This window comes from Protopterus annectens, chromosome 14.part0 (genome assembly GCF_019279795.1).
Source record: "Protopterus annectens isolate FY-2018-M chromosome 14.part0, PAN1.0, whole genome shotgun sequence".
Classification (NCBI taxonomy): Eukaryota; Metazoa; Chordata; order Ceratodontiformes; family Protopteridae; genus Protopterus; species Protopterus annectens.
This window is the reverse complement of record NC_056748.1, coordinates 568052331-568067979: the sequence shown is the minus strand read 5'-3', so window position 1 is coordinate 568067979 and position 15649 is coordinate 568052331. Positions and strand designations below refer to the sequence as shown.

The 15649-nt window shown below is 39.3% G+C and overlaps 1 protein-coding gene across 1 annotated transcript in view; it reads right to left on the bottom strand.

The window, feature by feature from the left end:
• LOC122789105 (THAP domain-containing protein 1-like) overlaps positions 1-15649 on the bottom strand; it is a 110290-nt gene that overhangs the window by 14878 nt on the left and 79763 nt on the right. Inside the window, exons 3-5 of the mRNA XM_044056307.1 lie at positions 4160-4222; positions 3539-3619; positions 3233-3307 (exon numbers count right to left, since the gene is read on the bottom strand). Of these exons, the coding sequence (XP_043912242.1) occupies positions 3233-3307; positions 3539-3619; positions 4160-4222 (219 nt within the window). The remainder of the gene's footprint in view (positions 1-3232; positions 3308-3538; positions 3620-4159; positions 4223-15649) is intronic.

Sequence of the window (15649 nt, the reverse complement as noted above, 5' to 3'; positions counted from 1 at the left end):
TCCATGACGTTAGACCCAGAGGTCAGTCCAGTTATCAGGCCAGCTCAAAAAGGTCCAATAGCCATGCAGGACAGAGTCAAAGACGAGGTAGATACAATGGTGCGACAAGGTGTGATTTGCCCAGTTGCAACTCCAACTGAGTGGGCATCTTCCATGGTGGTAGCTCATAAAAAAAAGGTCAGATGACATCAGAATACGTATTGACCCATGAGATTTGAACGAAGCACTAAAAAAAAATCATCCAATGCGCACAGTTGAAGTCGCAGCCTTGATGCCAAATGCCACTATTTTTTCTGTCTTAGATGCAGAGTTCCTTTTGGAAAATTCAGCTTGACAAAAAATCCTTACTGGTCATTACGTTCAGTACTCCGTTTGGCAGTTACAGATTTTTGATAATGCCATTTGGGATAAATTCTGCAAGTGAAGTCTTTCAATGTGCAATGCAGCAAATATTTTCTGGGTATCCTTGTGCTATTACAGTAGACGACATACTAGTAGGAAGTCCTGATGAAGCAGAGCATGACAGAAACCTCAGAATAGTTCTAGAAAGAGCATCAAGTGAATTAACCTCAATCCACAGAAATGCAAATTCAGTCTACAAGAAGTTAGTTATGTTGGTTATTTATTTACTAACACAGGCTTACGACAAAGACCCTTCTAAGCAAACAGCCATTCTCGAGATGCCAGCTCCAGACAATGTTCAAGCCCTGGAACGTTTTCTTGGCATGGTTAACTCCCTAGGCAAGTTCATTCCAGACTTCAGCCAACTATCAGCACCACACAAAAAGATGGCACGTAAAGATGTATCCTGGTCTTGGTTAAAGCAACACCAAAGAGCATTTGATATCCTGAAACAGAGAATTACTAGTCCACCATACAGATAACTATGATGTTCACAAACCAGTTACTCTTCCAAGTGATGCTTCGAAATTTGGTCTTGGTGCAGTCATTCTACAAGAGGATCAACCTGTTGTCTATGCATTGAGAAGTCTTTCCCAAACTGAGATTCAGTATGCCCAGATCAAGAAAGAGCTGTGGGCAGCTGTGTTTGTATGTTGGAAGTTCCATGACAATTTTATGGTAGACGTATCCAGATTGAAACAGAGCACCAACTTTTAGTTACTATTTTGAGAAAACCTATGCATTCAGCTCCAGCCCGACTGCAACATGTGATACTGAGACTGCAGCCTTATCTGCAGGAAAGGCAGTCTTATTTATCTTGCTGATACTTATTCCAGATCGCCCAGAAACACCACAGAACAGCATGAGAATGAGAACCTTGATTCTGAAGTCATGGAAGTGAGAAGTTTTCTTCCACACATCTTGATGAGCTGAGAGATCACACAACCACAGATCCAGTTTTACAGAGGCTCAACCACTTTATTCAACAAGGATGGCTGTTAAAGCAATCTAGTTTACCTCATGAAGTGCCATCTTATTTTCCATACAGAGATGAGATTTTGTCTGACAAAAAGGTATCATAATGAAAGGTCCGAAAGTAATTGTTCCAAAGTCCTTGCAACAAGAGTATATTACTATTCTGCATTGTGGTCACCGAGGAACAGATTCTACCAAAAGAAGGGCAAGAGAGTTAGTATTTTGGCCTTCTATGTTACAAGACATTGAGAGAGTAATTTCTGTTGAAGTGGCTTAGAAGTTACTGCACACGTAACAAGATGAAAGAACCACTTCAGCTAAACCAGATTCCAGAACTACCTTAGTTGACAGTAGCCACCTGCATTTTCAAGTGGAATGGTCAACATTATTTGGTGTTAGCAGTCTCTTACTCCAATTGGTTCAAGATTGACTTACTTCCTAACCTAGCATCTAGTACTATCACTACTAAGATGAAGCGTCATTTTGGAGAACTTGGTAATCTGCACAAAGCTATTTCTGACAATGGCACACAGTTTACAAGCCAAAAGTTCAAAAGATTTGGTTCAAAAGAATGGGATTTTACTCATGTCACAAGAAGCCCTGAGTACCCGTAGTCAAATGGTTTGGAAGAACGTGCAGTTCAAAATGCAAAACAGTTACTTGACAAGTCAAAACAAGATAATAGCAATGTTTTCCTGAATCTCTTGAATCTCAGAAATGTTCCTCATGATAAACATCTTGGTTTACCTGCTCAGAGACTTCTGTCGAGACAAACCAGAACCACATTACCAATCAATGGTCAATTGTTGGTTCCATATGTCATGAACAACAGGTCCATGAAAACCAATCTGTTGAAGAAGCGTTTAACCCAGAATTCCTACTATGATAAAACCAGCAAACCGCTCAAATCCATTACAAGTAGGAGAAGTGGTAAGGATGCAAAAGTCCAGAGCTTACAATTAGATTGGTGAAATGAAGTATATTTGCCCAGAGCCGAGATCATACATTGTAGAATCACAAGGAGCAGAGTTTAGGTGGAACTGGAAACATACGAGTCCAAGCCTATACCACAGCACACAGCCTGTGAGAAAGACCATCTCAGAGTGATTTGTCCGGTTTTCCAATTCCAGAGTAATTTCCAGAGGACATTTCTGTTCCAGTGATGAATTCAGAAGTACCCGATATGAGTTGTGCACCGCAGACTGTCCCTGTTGCTAAATTTGGTCCAAACTATTATGTTATGAGATATGGTTGCATCTCTAAACCCTGTAACAGATATGAAGCAACCTGGACATGAACATTGCATTTTGTTTCTAATGTATATAGTAATGCATGTCCAACTCTAATATTGTTTTTGCAAATGGCAATCTTTTTAAGAGGGAGGATGTAGATCAATGTGTGTGAAACTATCCAAGGGCTTGCACAAGTGTATAAAAATACTGAGCACTTGCAACCTAGACTGCCATTTTGTAGTAAGCATTTCAGATGTAAGCATGTATATATTGTAAGGTCAGTCTCTTAGCCAGTTTGTTTGTATTTTATGCTGCTGTTATCCATCCTGATGTGTTTCTATGCATTAAAACATCTAAACGAAATACCCTGCGCCTGCTTGTCATCTATGTTAGAGAGAGACGAGTGACACTGTATAAGAAGCTTGCACTGCGTTGATGGAAATCTTCACTCAACACCAAGTCTTTTGTCAATAACAATAAGAAACAACACAAGCTTAATCACAACTGCCCATGAAGCTAACATTTTCTGAACCTCATCAAATGTCATAGGCCAAGCACAAACTCCACATAACATGCATGCTGTATAATGTTACATTACATGGAAAAAACTATGAACAGCTTACAATGGAAATCTGCATGACACTATCGCCTTCCTCATTATGTGCAGGGGACTTCTCACTTGTTTGCACCAGTTCCTCCTATATCACAAAAATACACACACACGAAAAAAAAAATTAGAACACAATACAATCAGAAGCTTAGCTGTTGAACAGTATATAATGCAATGCTGAACACAAAGAATATAATTGGAGGATTTGGTTAACAAATAGAACATAATGCAATTAAACAACAGCTTCAACTACAGACTGTTCTCCTTCCTGGTTCTGTGAGAATAGCAGACCACATTACTCTAGTGAACACTTACTTACATTGACATACTGAATGATAATGTCTCCTTCCGCATTATGTGCAGGGGCACGTAACTTCTCTCTTGCTTGGACTGGATCCCGCTACATGACAAAACAAATTTAATGCATAATGGAGTTAGCTTAACCACAGGTATCACCCAATGAACATCTTTTTACATAATAAACCACAATAACCTAGAATAAATATTGCTTCACATAAGCAGTCCTTAAGCTTCAATGTACCTTTAGGGTAGTATACTGTAAAGATCCTATTGTGTGGTGGTCTGTTATTCCACTGGCACACACGACTAAAAAGTGTCACTATAGCTGCTATGTTGTGCATACTGAAATCAGATCTATCACACTGCTTTGGGAAATGTAACAAGCAACTGCATATCTAACCACAATAACAGCTGTATCTTAAAAACAGACCAAAACCCATACACTCTAGATAAATGCTATGCTCATAAGATCTATGGTAGACACCCATGGCTAGACACTACTGACATCTAAGAACACTACAGGTAATCATGACATCTAATCAGAATTAAATTTATAGTGCAAAATCATACAGGATCCATCACCCACGATTGTCTGAAATTTGCAAAATGTAAACACCATTGTCGTCATTACAGTACATACCATGATATGTTTAAAAAATGTATCGAGCGTTGGCTGTGGCACTGTCAGTAATTCATCAACCAGCTGTAAACAGAAGGAAAAAAAATCACTTTGCTTCAGCACGCCAACTGTATGACACAGTTAAAAGAAGATCTGGTTATTTCTGTATACTGTTCAACAGTTACAGTATTATAAAACAAATGACACATCAACAAACTTTACAAAGAAAAGTTCCTGGAAATCACTAAAAGATGCCCACTTCATCATTATACCATTTGGAAATGCAAGGCCACCTATTAACCTAGGGTTGCAACTAACTCAAAAGACAACCATGTGGTCTTCTTCAGAATTAAGAAGCTTAGAAATTACAACATTCTGCACTGAACTTATTCCTAATGGTACTAGCTTCCCAGACCCCAAGTACAGTTGTGTACACTTACCATAAATGTAGATGTTGAGTGTATTCACTGTTGCAGTCATTACATTTGGGTAATCTGCTGGAAGGTTGCCCTCAGTCGGTCTGAATTCCAAAGTCTTGGGTCCTGCATCGGTTGCTGTCTTCTCTTCCATGACGTCAGGTGGTCAGGGGTATAAAACATGCAGCCGACACCATTTTCTTTAGTTTTTCTTGCCCCTGATGTTTTATATATATATATATATATATATATATATATATATATATATATATATATATATATATATATATATATATATACATATATATACATATACATATACATATATATATATATATATATATATATATATATACATATATACACACACACACACACACACACACGCACACACACACACATATAAACTTTAGAGACAGGGGGATGGCGGGAGGGTAACCTGGACTGCAACAGTGATTACACTAACATCTACGTTTATGGTAAGTGTACATAACTGTACTATGTTCTTTGTGTTTTACTGTTACAGTCATTACATTTGGGTAGAATCCCAAAGCTATGGTTGTGAGGCTGGAGCTAAACAGCATTAGGTGCGGCTATAAGGCCCTGCAGCACTGCAGTGGCAAAGCCTGCCCTAGACTTAGAGTAGAGAGGCAAATGGGAATGCTTTGTAAAGGTGTGAACAGAACTCCAAGTAGCAGCCTCTAGAATGTCTTTGGTTGGTACTCCTCCGAGAAAGGCTGCCGAAGTAGCTGCAGCTCTGGTGGAATGAGACCTATTGCCCTTGGGCACAGGTTTACCATGGTGTAAGTAGCAGAAACGGATGCAGTGGCTTATCCACCTTGAAATTGTCTGCTTTGAAATAGCCTTTCCTTCTGATCCTGCAGCATATGGACACTAGTAATTTCCTCAGTTTTTCTTAGAGCTGTAGTCCTGCTCAAGTAGAATCTTAGCTGTCTGTGTACGTCCAAGGAATGCAGAATTCTCTCCCCTTTGTTCTGCGGATTTGGATAAAAAGTTGGCAGATGAATTGTTTGGTTAAGAGCCACACTGGAAACCACCTTAGGCATAAAAGTAGGATTTGTCCTCAGAGACACCCTGTCTGGGTAAAATATGATAAAAGGCTCTACAGCCATGAGGGCCTGTAGCTCTGAAACTCTTCTTGCTGAAGTAATTGCTAGTAGCAGAGCTGTCTTCCATGATAAGAACTTTATATCAGCGGTAGTAGCTGGTTCAAATGGAGGCAGGGTGAGCTTTTCCAACACATAATTGAGGTCCCATGCAGGTAATGGTGATCTTCTAGGAGGCCTTAAATTTTTGGCTCCTCTAAAATGCTGCTTTCGTAAAGGAGGAGAAAAGATTGGTGGCTCTGCATTGTAATGAGCCGAAATGGCAGAGGCATGGATTTTGATTGATGAGAAAGATAGGCCTTTGTCAAGCATCTCAGTTAAGTATTGTAATATCTGAGGAATATGTGGTTCTGCTGTTTCAGTACCTTGTGCTTGATTCCAAGCACAGAATCTCTTCCATTTGTCAGCATAACATTTTCTAGTACTAGGTCTTCTGGCTTCCAAAATGACATCCATTACAGCTTTACTGAGATGTGTTGTTTGTATGATTACATGATTAGCCATGCTGCCAGGTTCAGAGTCTGTAGTTGACTGCGCAGGAAATGATTGTTTTGCAGGGACAGTAGTTGTGGTCTTTGAGGCAAGGTCCAAGCTGGGTATTGAGACAAGTTCCTTAGGATTGGGTACCAGTATTGGCGGGGCCAGTCCGGGGCAATTAATATCATCTTTGGCTTCTCTTGTCTGACTTTTAGGAGAACCTTGGGTAGAAGAGGCAGAGGAGGAAAGGCGTAAACTGATAGGGCATTCACTTTTCATGCTTGTCTGTAGTAAGTCCTTGTGCAGAATCTTTTCAATTGATAATTTTGAGGATAGGCAAATAGATCTATGTCTGGGCTCCCCCATTTCTCTGTTATCATGCTGAAGACTTGTGGATTTAGTTTCCACTCGTGAGAATCCATAAGGTTTCTGCTTAAATCGTCTGCCAGAGTGTTTTGTTTTCCTGGCAGGAATTTAGCTTGAAGTTGTATTTGGTAGGTCAAAGCTGTGCCCCACAGTGCCATGGCTAATCTGCAAAGGGGGTATGAGTGTGTGCCCCCTTGCTTGTTTATATACCACATGACTGTGGTGTTGTCTGTCTTTATCAGTAGTTGTCCTGGATGAAGTAAGTCCTTGAAGGCTGTTAGGGCATTCTGAACAGCTAGCATCTCTTTCTGGTTGATATGTAGATGCATTTGTTTTAGTGCCCATATGCCCTGAATGCATCTTCCTGCCATGTGGGCCCCCCAGGCATAATCTGATGCATCTGTTGTTAAGGTTTGGCTGGCAGGGGGTAGAGTGAAGGGCCGTCCCATGCTTTGGTGACAGGCCTTTGCCCATCATAGAAACTCCTGTTGCAGGCAGGGAATGAAAGGAATCATTGTTTCCAGACTGTGTGAATGTTGACTTCATACACTTTTTAGGTATCATTGAAGTTTCCTCATATGCAGTCTTGCATATGGAATTAGTAGGATGCCTTGAAGCGCAGAACCTGCAGAATTTGTCTTGCAGAAGACTGGGTTTTTGTTTCCATCAGTTTGAAGTAAGTAGTCAGTTGCCTTTGTTTTTCTGGCATGAGGTAAGCCATCTGGGCAGTTGTATTCAAGCTTGCACCCAGGAATGTTATCTTTTGAGGGAGTACCAGTTGTGATTTCTTTTCGTTTATGTACCCTAGGCATGTTAGAAGCCTTTTCACAAATGCCAGGTGTCAAAGAAGAGTGTCTTTGTTCTCTGCTTGAATGAGACAGTGGTCCAAGTAAGGATATATTTGTATACTTCTTTGTCTGCAAAATGCAATTACTGGTGCCAGGCACTTTGTAAAGACCATGGGCACAGTAGATAAGCCAAAGGGCAGTGCAGAGAATTGGCAATGCATTAAGCCAGCCTTGAATCTGAGGTATCTTCTGCACGACTGTCTTATTGGGACATGCAGTTATGCCTCTTTTAGGTCTAAAGTCACTAGCCAAGCATTCTTGCCCAGCATGGGCAGAAGCTGCTGCAAAGTCAGCATTTTGAATTTTGGAGTGTCCAGGTATGTGTTCAAAATCGATAAATCCAGTATTGGCCACCAGGCCTTGTCCTTTCTGGGTACTAGGAACAGTCGAGTAAAAACCTTGTCCTTTTTCCTGTTCTGGTACTGTCTGAATGGCCCCCATATCCATGAGGGACGTAACCTGTTTCTGTGCCTCTGCCCATGGATTTTTTTGGCAGATCTGGCCAACCATTTGCCATTGGCAGAGTGTGGAAATGGAATCTGTATCCCTGTGATACGATGTTTAGTACCCACTTGTCCTGGGTTATTAACTGCCAATTTTGAGCAAAAAGTGCTAATTTTCCTCCTGTGGGTGCTGCCAAAAGATACGTGCTTGGTGTAAGCAGAGGGAAGTCACTGGGATTGCTTTCTGTAGGTTTGCGCTTTACCTCCTCCAGATTTGGAGATGGATGCGCCCCATTGTTAGATTTGGAGATGGATGCGCCCCATTGCTTTGACCTGTACGAGTCTTGCGCCTGGTATCTGGAACCCTTACGGCATCTGGATTTGCCCCTTTGAGCTCTGTCTGACACAGGCTGTTTTTTAGGCATAGAGGCCTATGCACGTGGCTCATGCGTCGTTTTCTTAGTTTTAGAAGTTGCTTTTGTCTTTGGTTTTGCAGCTGTTGTCGGTTTGCTGTACAAATGTTGAGGTCTGAATACACCCTCAGAAGCCGGTGCCTGCTCAGCGTCTCCAGACCCATCAGAGGGAGATGCATCCGTCGGTCCAATACCGTGAGTATCTTGCGGCATGCTGGACTCCACATGGGTGTCGGCAGACGCCTGCGACTCGAAGGTAGCGGATATCAGGGGCTGTGAAGGCGCCAGAGTACCAGCAAACCGGCGACTGGCTTAGGAAAAGCTTCTTCGTCGGTTTTTGATCTCGACTGCCTTTCTCTGTCCTTTTCCTTGCGTTTTTTTATGTACTCCAGTAGTCGGACTGCTATCCGACGACATTTCTGGGTAGTTAAATCTGTTTCCAAAATACTTTGATGCAAAAATATACAGACGCTTAATAGTGCGTTGGTTAAATCTAGCACAAAACCGACATCCAGGCATGTTGTGATCAGGGTCTAGGCAAGGAAATACAGTATAAATGCAAATCCTTATGAGGTATTTGCTTCCCACAAGTAATACAATTATTTACTTTTTCTGACATCGGCAAAAAGCAAGAAAAAAGTTTCCCCAACGGGGTACTTAGCTTTAGTGACGACTTCGGTTCAGAAACTTAACTCAAATATTTCAGTAGTCGGCCTACCGGCACTTGCGAAATGCTTCTGCTTCGGGCAAAGCAGCAAGAAAGACTAAAGAAAATGGCGTCGGCTGCATGTTTTATACCCCTGACGACCTGACGTCATGGAAGAGAAGACAGCAACTGACGCAGGACCCAAGACTTTGGAATTCAGGCCGACTGAGGGCAACCTGCCAGCAAATTACCCAAATGTAATGACTGCAACAGTGAAACACGAAGAACATCAATACTAAAATGTTTGCAGACAATTTCCCTTCTAGCGTCTCCAGACCCACCCTCCACATTGTGTCACCCACTATTTCACACAGCACCACTCCCAAAATCATTCTGGATCAAGTCCTTCTGGCACTTTCTAAAGCTAAAGTTGCCAGTTCCACAGATCCTGACAATTCCCTGCTGAGATGCACCAAGTCCCATTTAACAAAACCCCCCTTCTTTAACCTGGATACATTCTCAAACTGTGATGAACAGCTGCAGTGGTGCCCTTGCATAAAGGTAGCCCCTTTACTGACCCTTTGAATTACAGACTTATCTGTCTCATTATTATTTATAAAACCAAGAAACCTATTCTATCTAATCTAATAAAAAGCAAAATAGGTAACACTATGTCCCAGGATACTTTTTTTTTTTTTTTTTTTTTTTTTTAATAAAAAGCACATCATGCCTGCTCAGTCTAGCTGAGCTCCTAGAAAGGGTTATACAGGCCATGGATAAGGGGCATACAGTCCACACTGCTAACATGAACCTTGCCATGACCTTCAACACTATTCTCTATGCCAAGACTATAATCAAACTCTCCCAATTCAGCATTAACCTATACACAGTCCGTTGGGCAGGTGAATTGCATTCTGACAGAACCCATACTGTTAAGGTCAGGTGTATTTGCTCTACACAGAAAAAAATGTCACTAGCAATGTCCCAAAGGGCTCTTTTCTGGGTCTTCTCCTCTTTGGAACACATTTCCCTGACATAAAAGCTGATATTCAAAATATAATGGCAGATCAACATGATGAAGATTACAAATTGGGGACACATCAAATCCCATTCTGATTCTCAGCTTATCCAGCAATGGCTCAATCAAATCAATGCTTGATGTACTGCACTAATCATGGGCTTACCACCAGTGCCAAGAAATGCAGTATAGTTTCCTTTGGCAAATGTGGCATCTCTGCTGTTTGGATATAGATAACATCACACTTAATTTTGACACAATCATGAAAACCTGGGCACCTGTGCCGGGACTCTATTCTGGCCACCGCATCTCTGGTGTCCATCAGAAAAAGTTTTTACATTCCATAACTTATCTTTTCTAACATCCTCTCAAAGTCCAAGGTAGTTAGCTATAGTCCCATGTTGTTCACTCCTTATTAAGACTTTCCAGTAAATCCAATAAGCAAAGCAAACTGTAGGACCACAAAAATCGGAAGCCAAAAAGTCTTGCAAGCCACCAAGAAACCTTAAGGCAAGTTTATTTGTAAAGTAAATGAGCGTTTTCGCTTCTCTACACAAGGAAGCTTCTTCAGAGTAAAAAAATGCTCAAAAAGGCGCCAAAACTTATAGAGCATTTAAATAACACACATATTACATAACTTCCTAGGAAGTGAAGTCAATAATTTATGATAAAATGTGGCACCAGTTTGATAAACTTATAACCGGTGCATCTGCCAAGTGACTTACCACATTCCAAAGACACGCAAAAAAATCTCTAGCTCCTACTATCACTACACTAGTACATATACATATGTATAAAATAAAAATATATATAAAATACATAAAAATGCATAAAAAATGTATATATGTCTATGTAAATATGTATATTTAAAAAGCATGTATTTCTACATTCGAAGTATATACTTCTACAATAGAATAAAAAATAAAGAGATAACAATAGCAAATTTATATGAATATCTCTTTCGTAGTAAAAACTACCAAGAAAAACATGTAACATATTAAGTTAATGGTTACACATGTTATAAGTGTGAAATTTAACTATTTGAATATAAAAAAGTACCAGTAAAAATAAAGATAAAGGTAAGAAGTGAGACTACATGAATGAGTCACTAAGTACGTATAACAGTTAACGTCTAAGATAGGCTTTATATTTTAATACAGGAGAGATATTACAACTCTCATTCAAACCTGGGGAGTTGAAGGCAACTAACCTGAGTTGCCACTCCAATTCTCGGTTTTCTAGTAGAAGGGGAATAGGACCACCCCGTATAGTAGGTGTGAGGTTGTCAATGCCCATAAATAGGAAACTATGCCCCGGATTTTTTGTTACATGCTTGGCCAAGGCAAGGTAATATGTGTGTTATTTAAATGCTCTATAAGTTTTGGCACCTTTTTGAGCATTTTTTTACTCTGAAGAAGCTTCCTTGTGTAGAGAAGCGAAAACGCTAATTTACTTTACAAATAAACTTGCGTTAAGGTTTCTTGGTGGCTTGCGAGACTTTTTGGCTTCCGATTTTTGTGGTCCTACAGTTTGCTTTGCTTATTGGATTTATTGGTTTGTCTTATGTCTTCGGAAAGTCCTTCTAGCCCCGCCAGCCCTAATATTTTTGGGTCGGAGAAAACCGGCAATGGTGATATGTCTGCTCTGTTGCTAGCCGTGTCTCAGAGATTGGATTCCCTCAATTCACGGCTGGATGCGATTGAAAAAAGGAACCTCCAGGTTGTACGGGATGACTTGAATGTTAATGTGAACAGAGCAGTTTTAGAGCGTTCAGGAAACACGGGTACGTGTTCCTTGCCAGCGGCTCAGCCTGTACGCTCTCTTCCTATTTTAAACACGCAAAAGGATGCAGGCCCTATTTCATTGAACATCCCGACGGATTTTGGTAACCAGGAAAGTGCACTTATGGGCATGCCATCATTGTCCGAATGGATAAAAAATACAGGTGACTTTTTTTACTTTTCTAAAACCTTCTGTAGATGACACGCCGGTGTTACTTGCTGATTCAGCTTGCACTCGTACTGTTGACATTAATGAGAGATTAAAAGCTTTGGATAATAAGACTTTAAAACTAAGGAAGCTTCAGCTTGAAGTAGCATACTTCAAGCAGTGCCTTAGTGAAAACATCATCCCAAAAGGTTTGAGGAACAATTTCTCTCCCTCTAACTTGATACCAGGGACTGCTTTTTCAGTGGATTTACAAGCACTTTTTCAACTGCAAGGTGCACAACTAATCGAATTAATCATTAAACATTATTCTTTGTACATTGATGAACTCACACAAGAGATTAGCCTATTGGATAGGGAGATTAAGATCGATTCTAATTTCACTAGATTCAAGTTTGATTACACTCGTATATTTTCGAGTATTGACTCCTTCATGACTAAGCTGAAGACTAATAAGTCAAAAAAACTGTTTCGGGATAGGGCTTCTTACCAACACAATAAAGCCTACCCGAAACGGATTGTAAAACAAGGTGAGGCTAATAGTTCTTCAGATAATATGCATGATAACAATGAAGGTGAAATAGAACAGGTGATGGATAATAATGATTGTGTCAATGGAGAGAACGAAAATGGTCCCAGAAGGAGTAACAGGAACCGTAACAAGCAAGGACAACAAGAGGTGGTGAATAGGGTCCCTAGTAAAGGCAATGCCAACAACGCGGTTCCAAAACCACTGCAAAAAAATTTTTTAGGCAACCGCAACAACCAACAACAGGGAGGCAGGGGCAAGAACTGGAACAGATAACCGACACCCCGATTGGCTCAATAAGTATAGAATTTCCCAGTATATTACACAACTTAAAGGGAGACTTTACTATTTACAACTTTTCAACTTTGGAACTTGAGCCTGAATTGGTTGAATTATTAGCACTGGGAAACACGTTTGTTCCCACCAGACATTGTGATGTGGCTAAATTATTAATAGAACTGAAATGTTATGTGCGAAAGCTTAATCTGAAACTGTTATTTAATGACACGATTGACAATGTTAATACTGGCTTGAAATTATCTAGCATTTTTAATCCTCCAATCCATGTAGCGTTAAGAATGTTTGAAAATGCATGTGAGTTGGACATTAGACATATGAATAGATCTTGTAATTCCACACGCAATACATTTAATGTCACTAAAGAACAGGTGCAAGCACTTAACCATTTACGAGAATCTCCAGTCAGAGTTATTAAACCAGACAAAGGGGGTGGTTTGGTCATCTTCGAAAGAGATGATTATATACAGAGAATGTTAACTGTTCTAGACTCTCCTGCTTATGAAATTGCCTCCCTTAATGCTATGAATGGATGTTTTAATAGAATAAGAGGGTACTTCAGAGATTTATTTATCAATGGTAGGTTAGATATGGATATGTACAAATATATAGAAATCTCACAACCTAGGGTTCCAGTGATGTTTGGAATACCTAAGGTGCACAAAAACCATAGGGACCCACCACTGAGAGCCTTGGTGGACGGGAGAAGTTCTATAACATATCCATGTTCAAAATATATAGATTTTTTGCTTTCTAAATATATAAAGTTTATTCCCAGCATCTGTAAAGATTCTTGGACTTTTTTAGCGAACATCAATAATATCAGCTATGATGATTCCTATAACTTTCTTACCATTGATGTCGCTGATTTGTATACCTCTATACCCCACCAGGAGGCAATAGAAAGGATCGGGCTACTTTTAGTTGAACTAAAAGCTCCAAAAATTGAAATTGACAACATTTTAGAACTCCTTGATATTGTGCTTACCTCAAATTTCTTTTTGTTTGAAAAGGAACATTATGTCCAAAAACAAGGGGTAGCTATGGGCTCCCCTTGTGGAGCCAGTGTGGCCAATATGGTTATGGCCAACTGGGAGAAGTGCTACATTTTGGACAACAACTATTGGAAACAATACATCTGTCATTATACCCGCTTTTTAGATGATGTTTTCATCTTGTTTAAAGGGGACCAACAAGTTGCACCAGATTTTATAGAATATATTAATCATACAACAAATTTTCTTAAATTCACATACCATTTTTCTAGTGAAGAGATTGATTATTTGGATGTGAAATTGATCAAAGACAGAGGGAACTCCAAATTTAAATCCATGATTTTTAGAAAAGATGCATATGTCAACTCATTCCTCCACTATTCCAGCTCTCACCCTCACAAACAGAAGAGGGCAATTGTCAAAGGACAACTAGTGAGAGCTGTGAAAATGTGTAGTGATTTAATTGATTTTGCAGCTGAGTGTACGCTGTTAGAAAACATGTTTATAAATAGGGGTTACCCTAAGATGTTGATTGATGAGCTCACTGAAGAAGTGGCATTTAAGAGGAGTATTGGTTTTTATAAACCTTTGCTTTGTTCGGATGTTTCAGTTATACCGGACACAAACATTGATATGGTTAACCCTGGTGGTTTAGACAATATGGAGACAAGAGATAGTCTGGCTCCCATTTCTTTGAGTTTTATCACTACGTTTAATAGTAATTCCAAACAAATTTCAGGGATTATTCATAAAAATTGGTATTTTATTTTTAACAATTCCTTTCTGGTCGAGAGATTGGGCCAAAGACCTCGAATTGTTTATAAGAGGGGAACCAATATTAAAGAATTACTACAAAAGGATTCTGGACAAAACCAGTTTAGTAGATTGACAGGTTCTTTCTCTTGTGGGTCTTGCAACTGGTGCAAAACCATTCGCACCGGTAATACATTTTGTATTAGGGGGATAAAATATAATATCAAATTTAAAATAAATTGTGAAACTAAGTCAGTTATCTATATAGTTTTTTGTGTTTGTTGCCCTAGTTTTTATGTTGGAAAAACCGACAGAAAACTAAGAGAGCGTATCTATCAGCATTGCTATGCGATAAAAAACAGCAAAATTGAAAATGCCTTGGCCAAGCATGTAACAAAAAAATCCGGGGCATAGTTTCCTATTTATGGGCATTGACAACCTCACACCTACTATACGGGGTGGTCCTATTCCCCTTCTACTAGAAAACCGGGAATTGGAGTGGCAACTCAGGTTAGATGCCTTCAACTCCCCAGGTTTGAATGAGAGTTGTAATATCTCTCCTGTATTAAAATATAAAGCCTATCTTAGACGTTAACTGTTATACGTACTTAGTGACTCATTCATGTAGTCTCACTTCTTACCTTTATCTTTATTTTTACTGGTACTTTTTTATATTCAAATAGTTAAATTTCACACTTATAACATGTGTAACCATTAACTTAATATGGTAAATGTTTTTCTTGGTAGTTTTTACTACGAAAGAGATATTCATATAAATTTGCTATTGTTATCTCTTATTTTTTATTTTTTATTCTATTGTAGAAGTATATACTTCGAATGTAGAAATACATGCTTTTTAAATATACATATTTACATAGACATATATACATTTTTTATGCATTTTTTATGTATTTTATATATATTTTTATTTTATACATATGTATATGTACTAGTGTAGTGATATTAGGAGCTAGAGATTTTTTTGCGTGTCTTTGGAATGTGGTAAGTCACTTGGCAGATGCACCGGTTATAAGTTTATCAAACTGGTGCCACATTTTATCATAAATTGTTGACTTCACTTCCTAGGAAGTGATGTAATATGTGTGTTATTTAAATGCTCTATAAGTTTTGGCGCCTTTTTGAGCATTTTTTTACTCTGAAGAAGCTTCCCTGTGTAGAGAAGCGAAAACGCTAATTTACTTTACAAATAAACTTGCGTTAAGGTTTCTTGGTGGC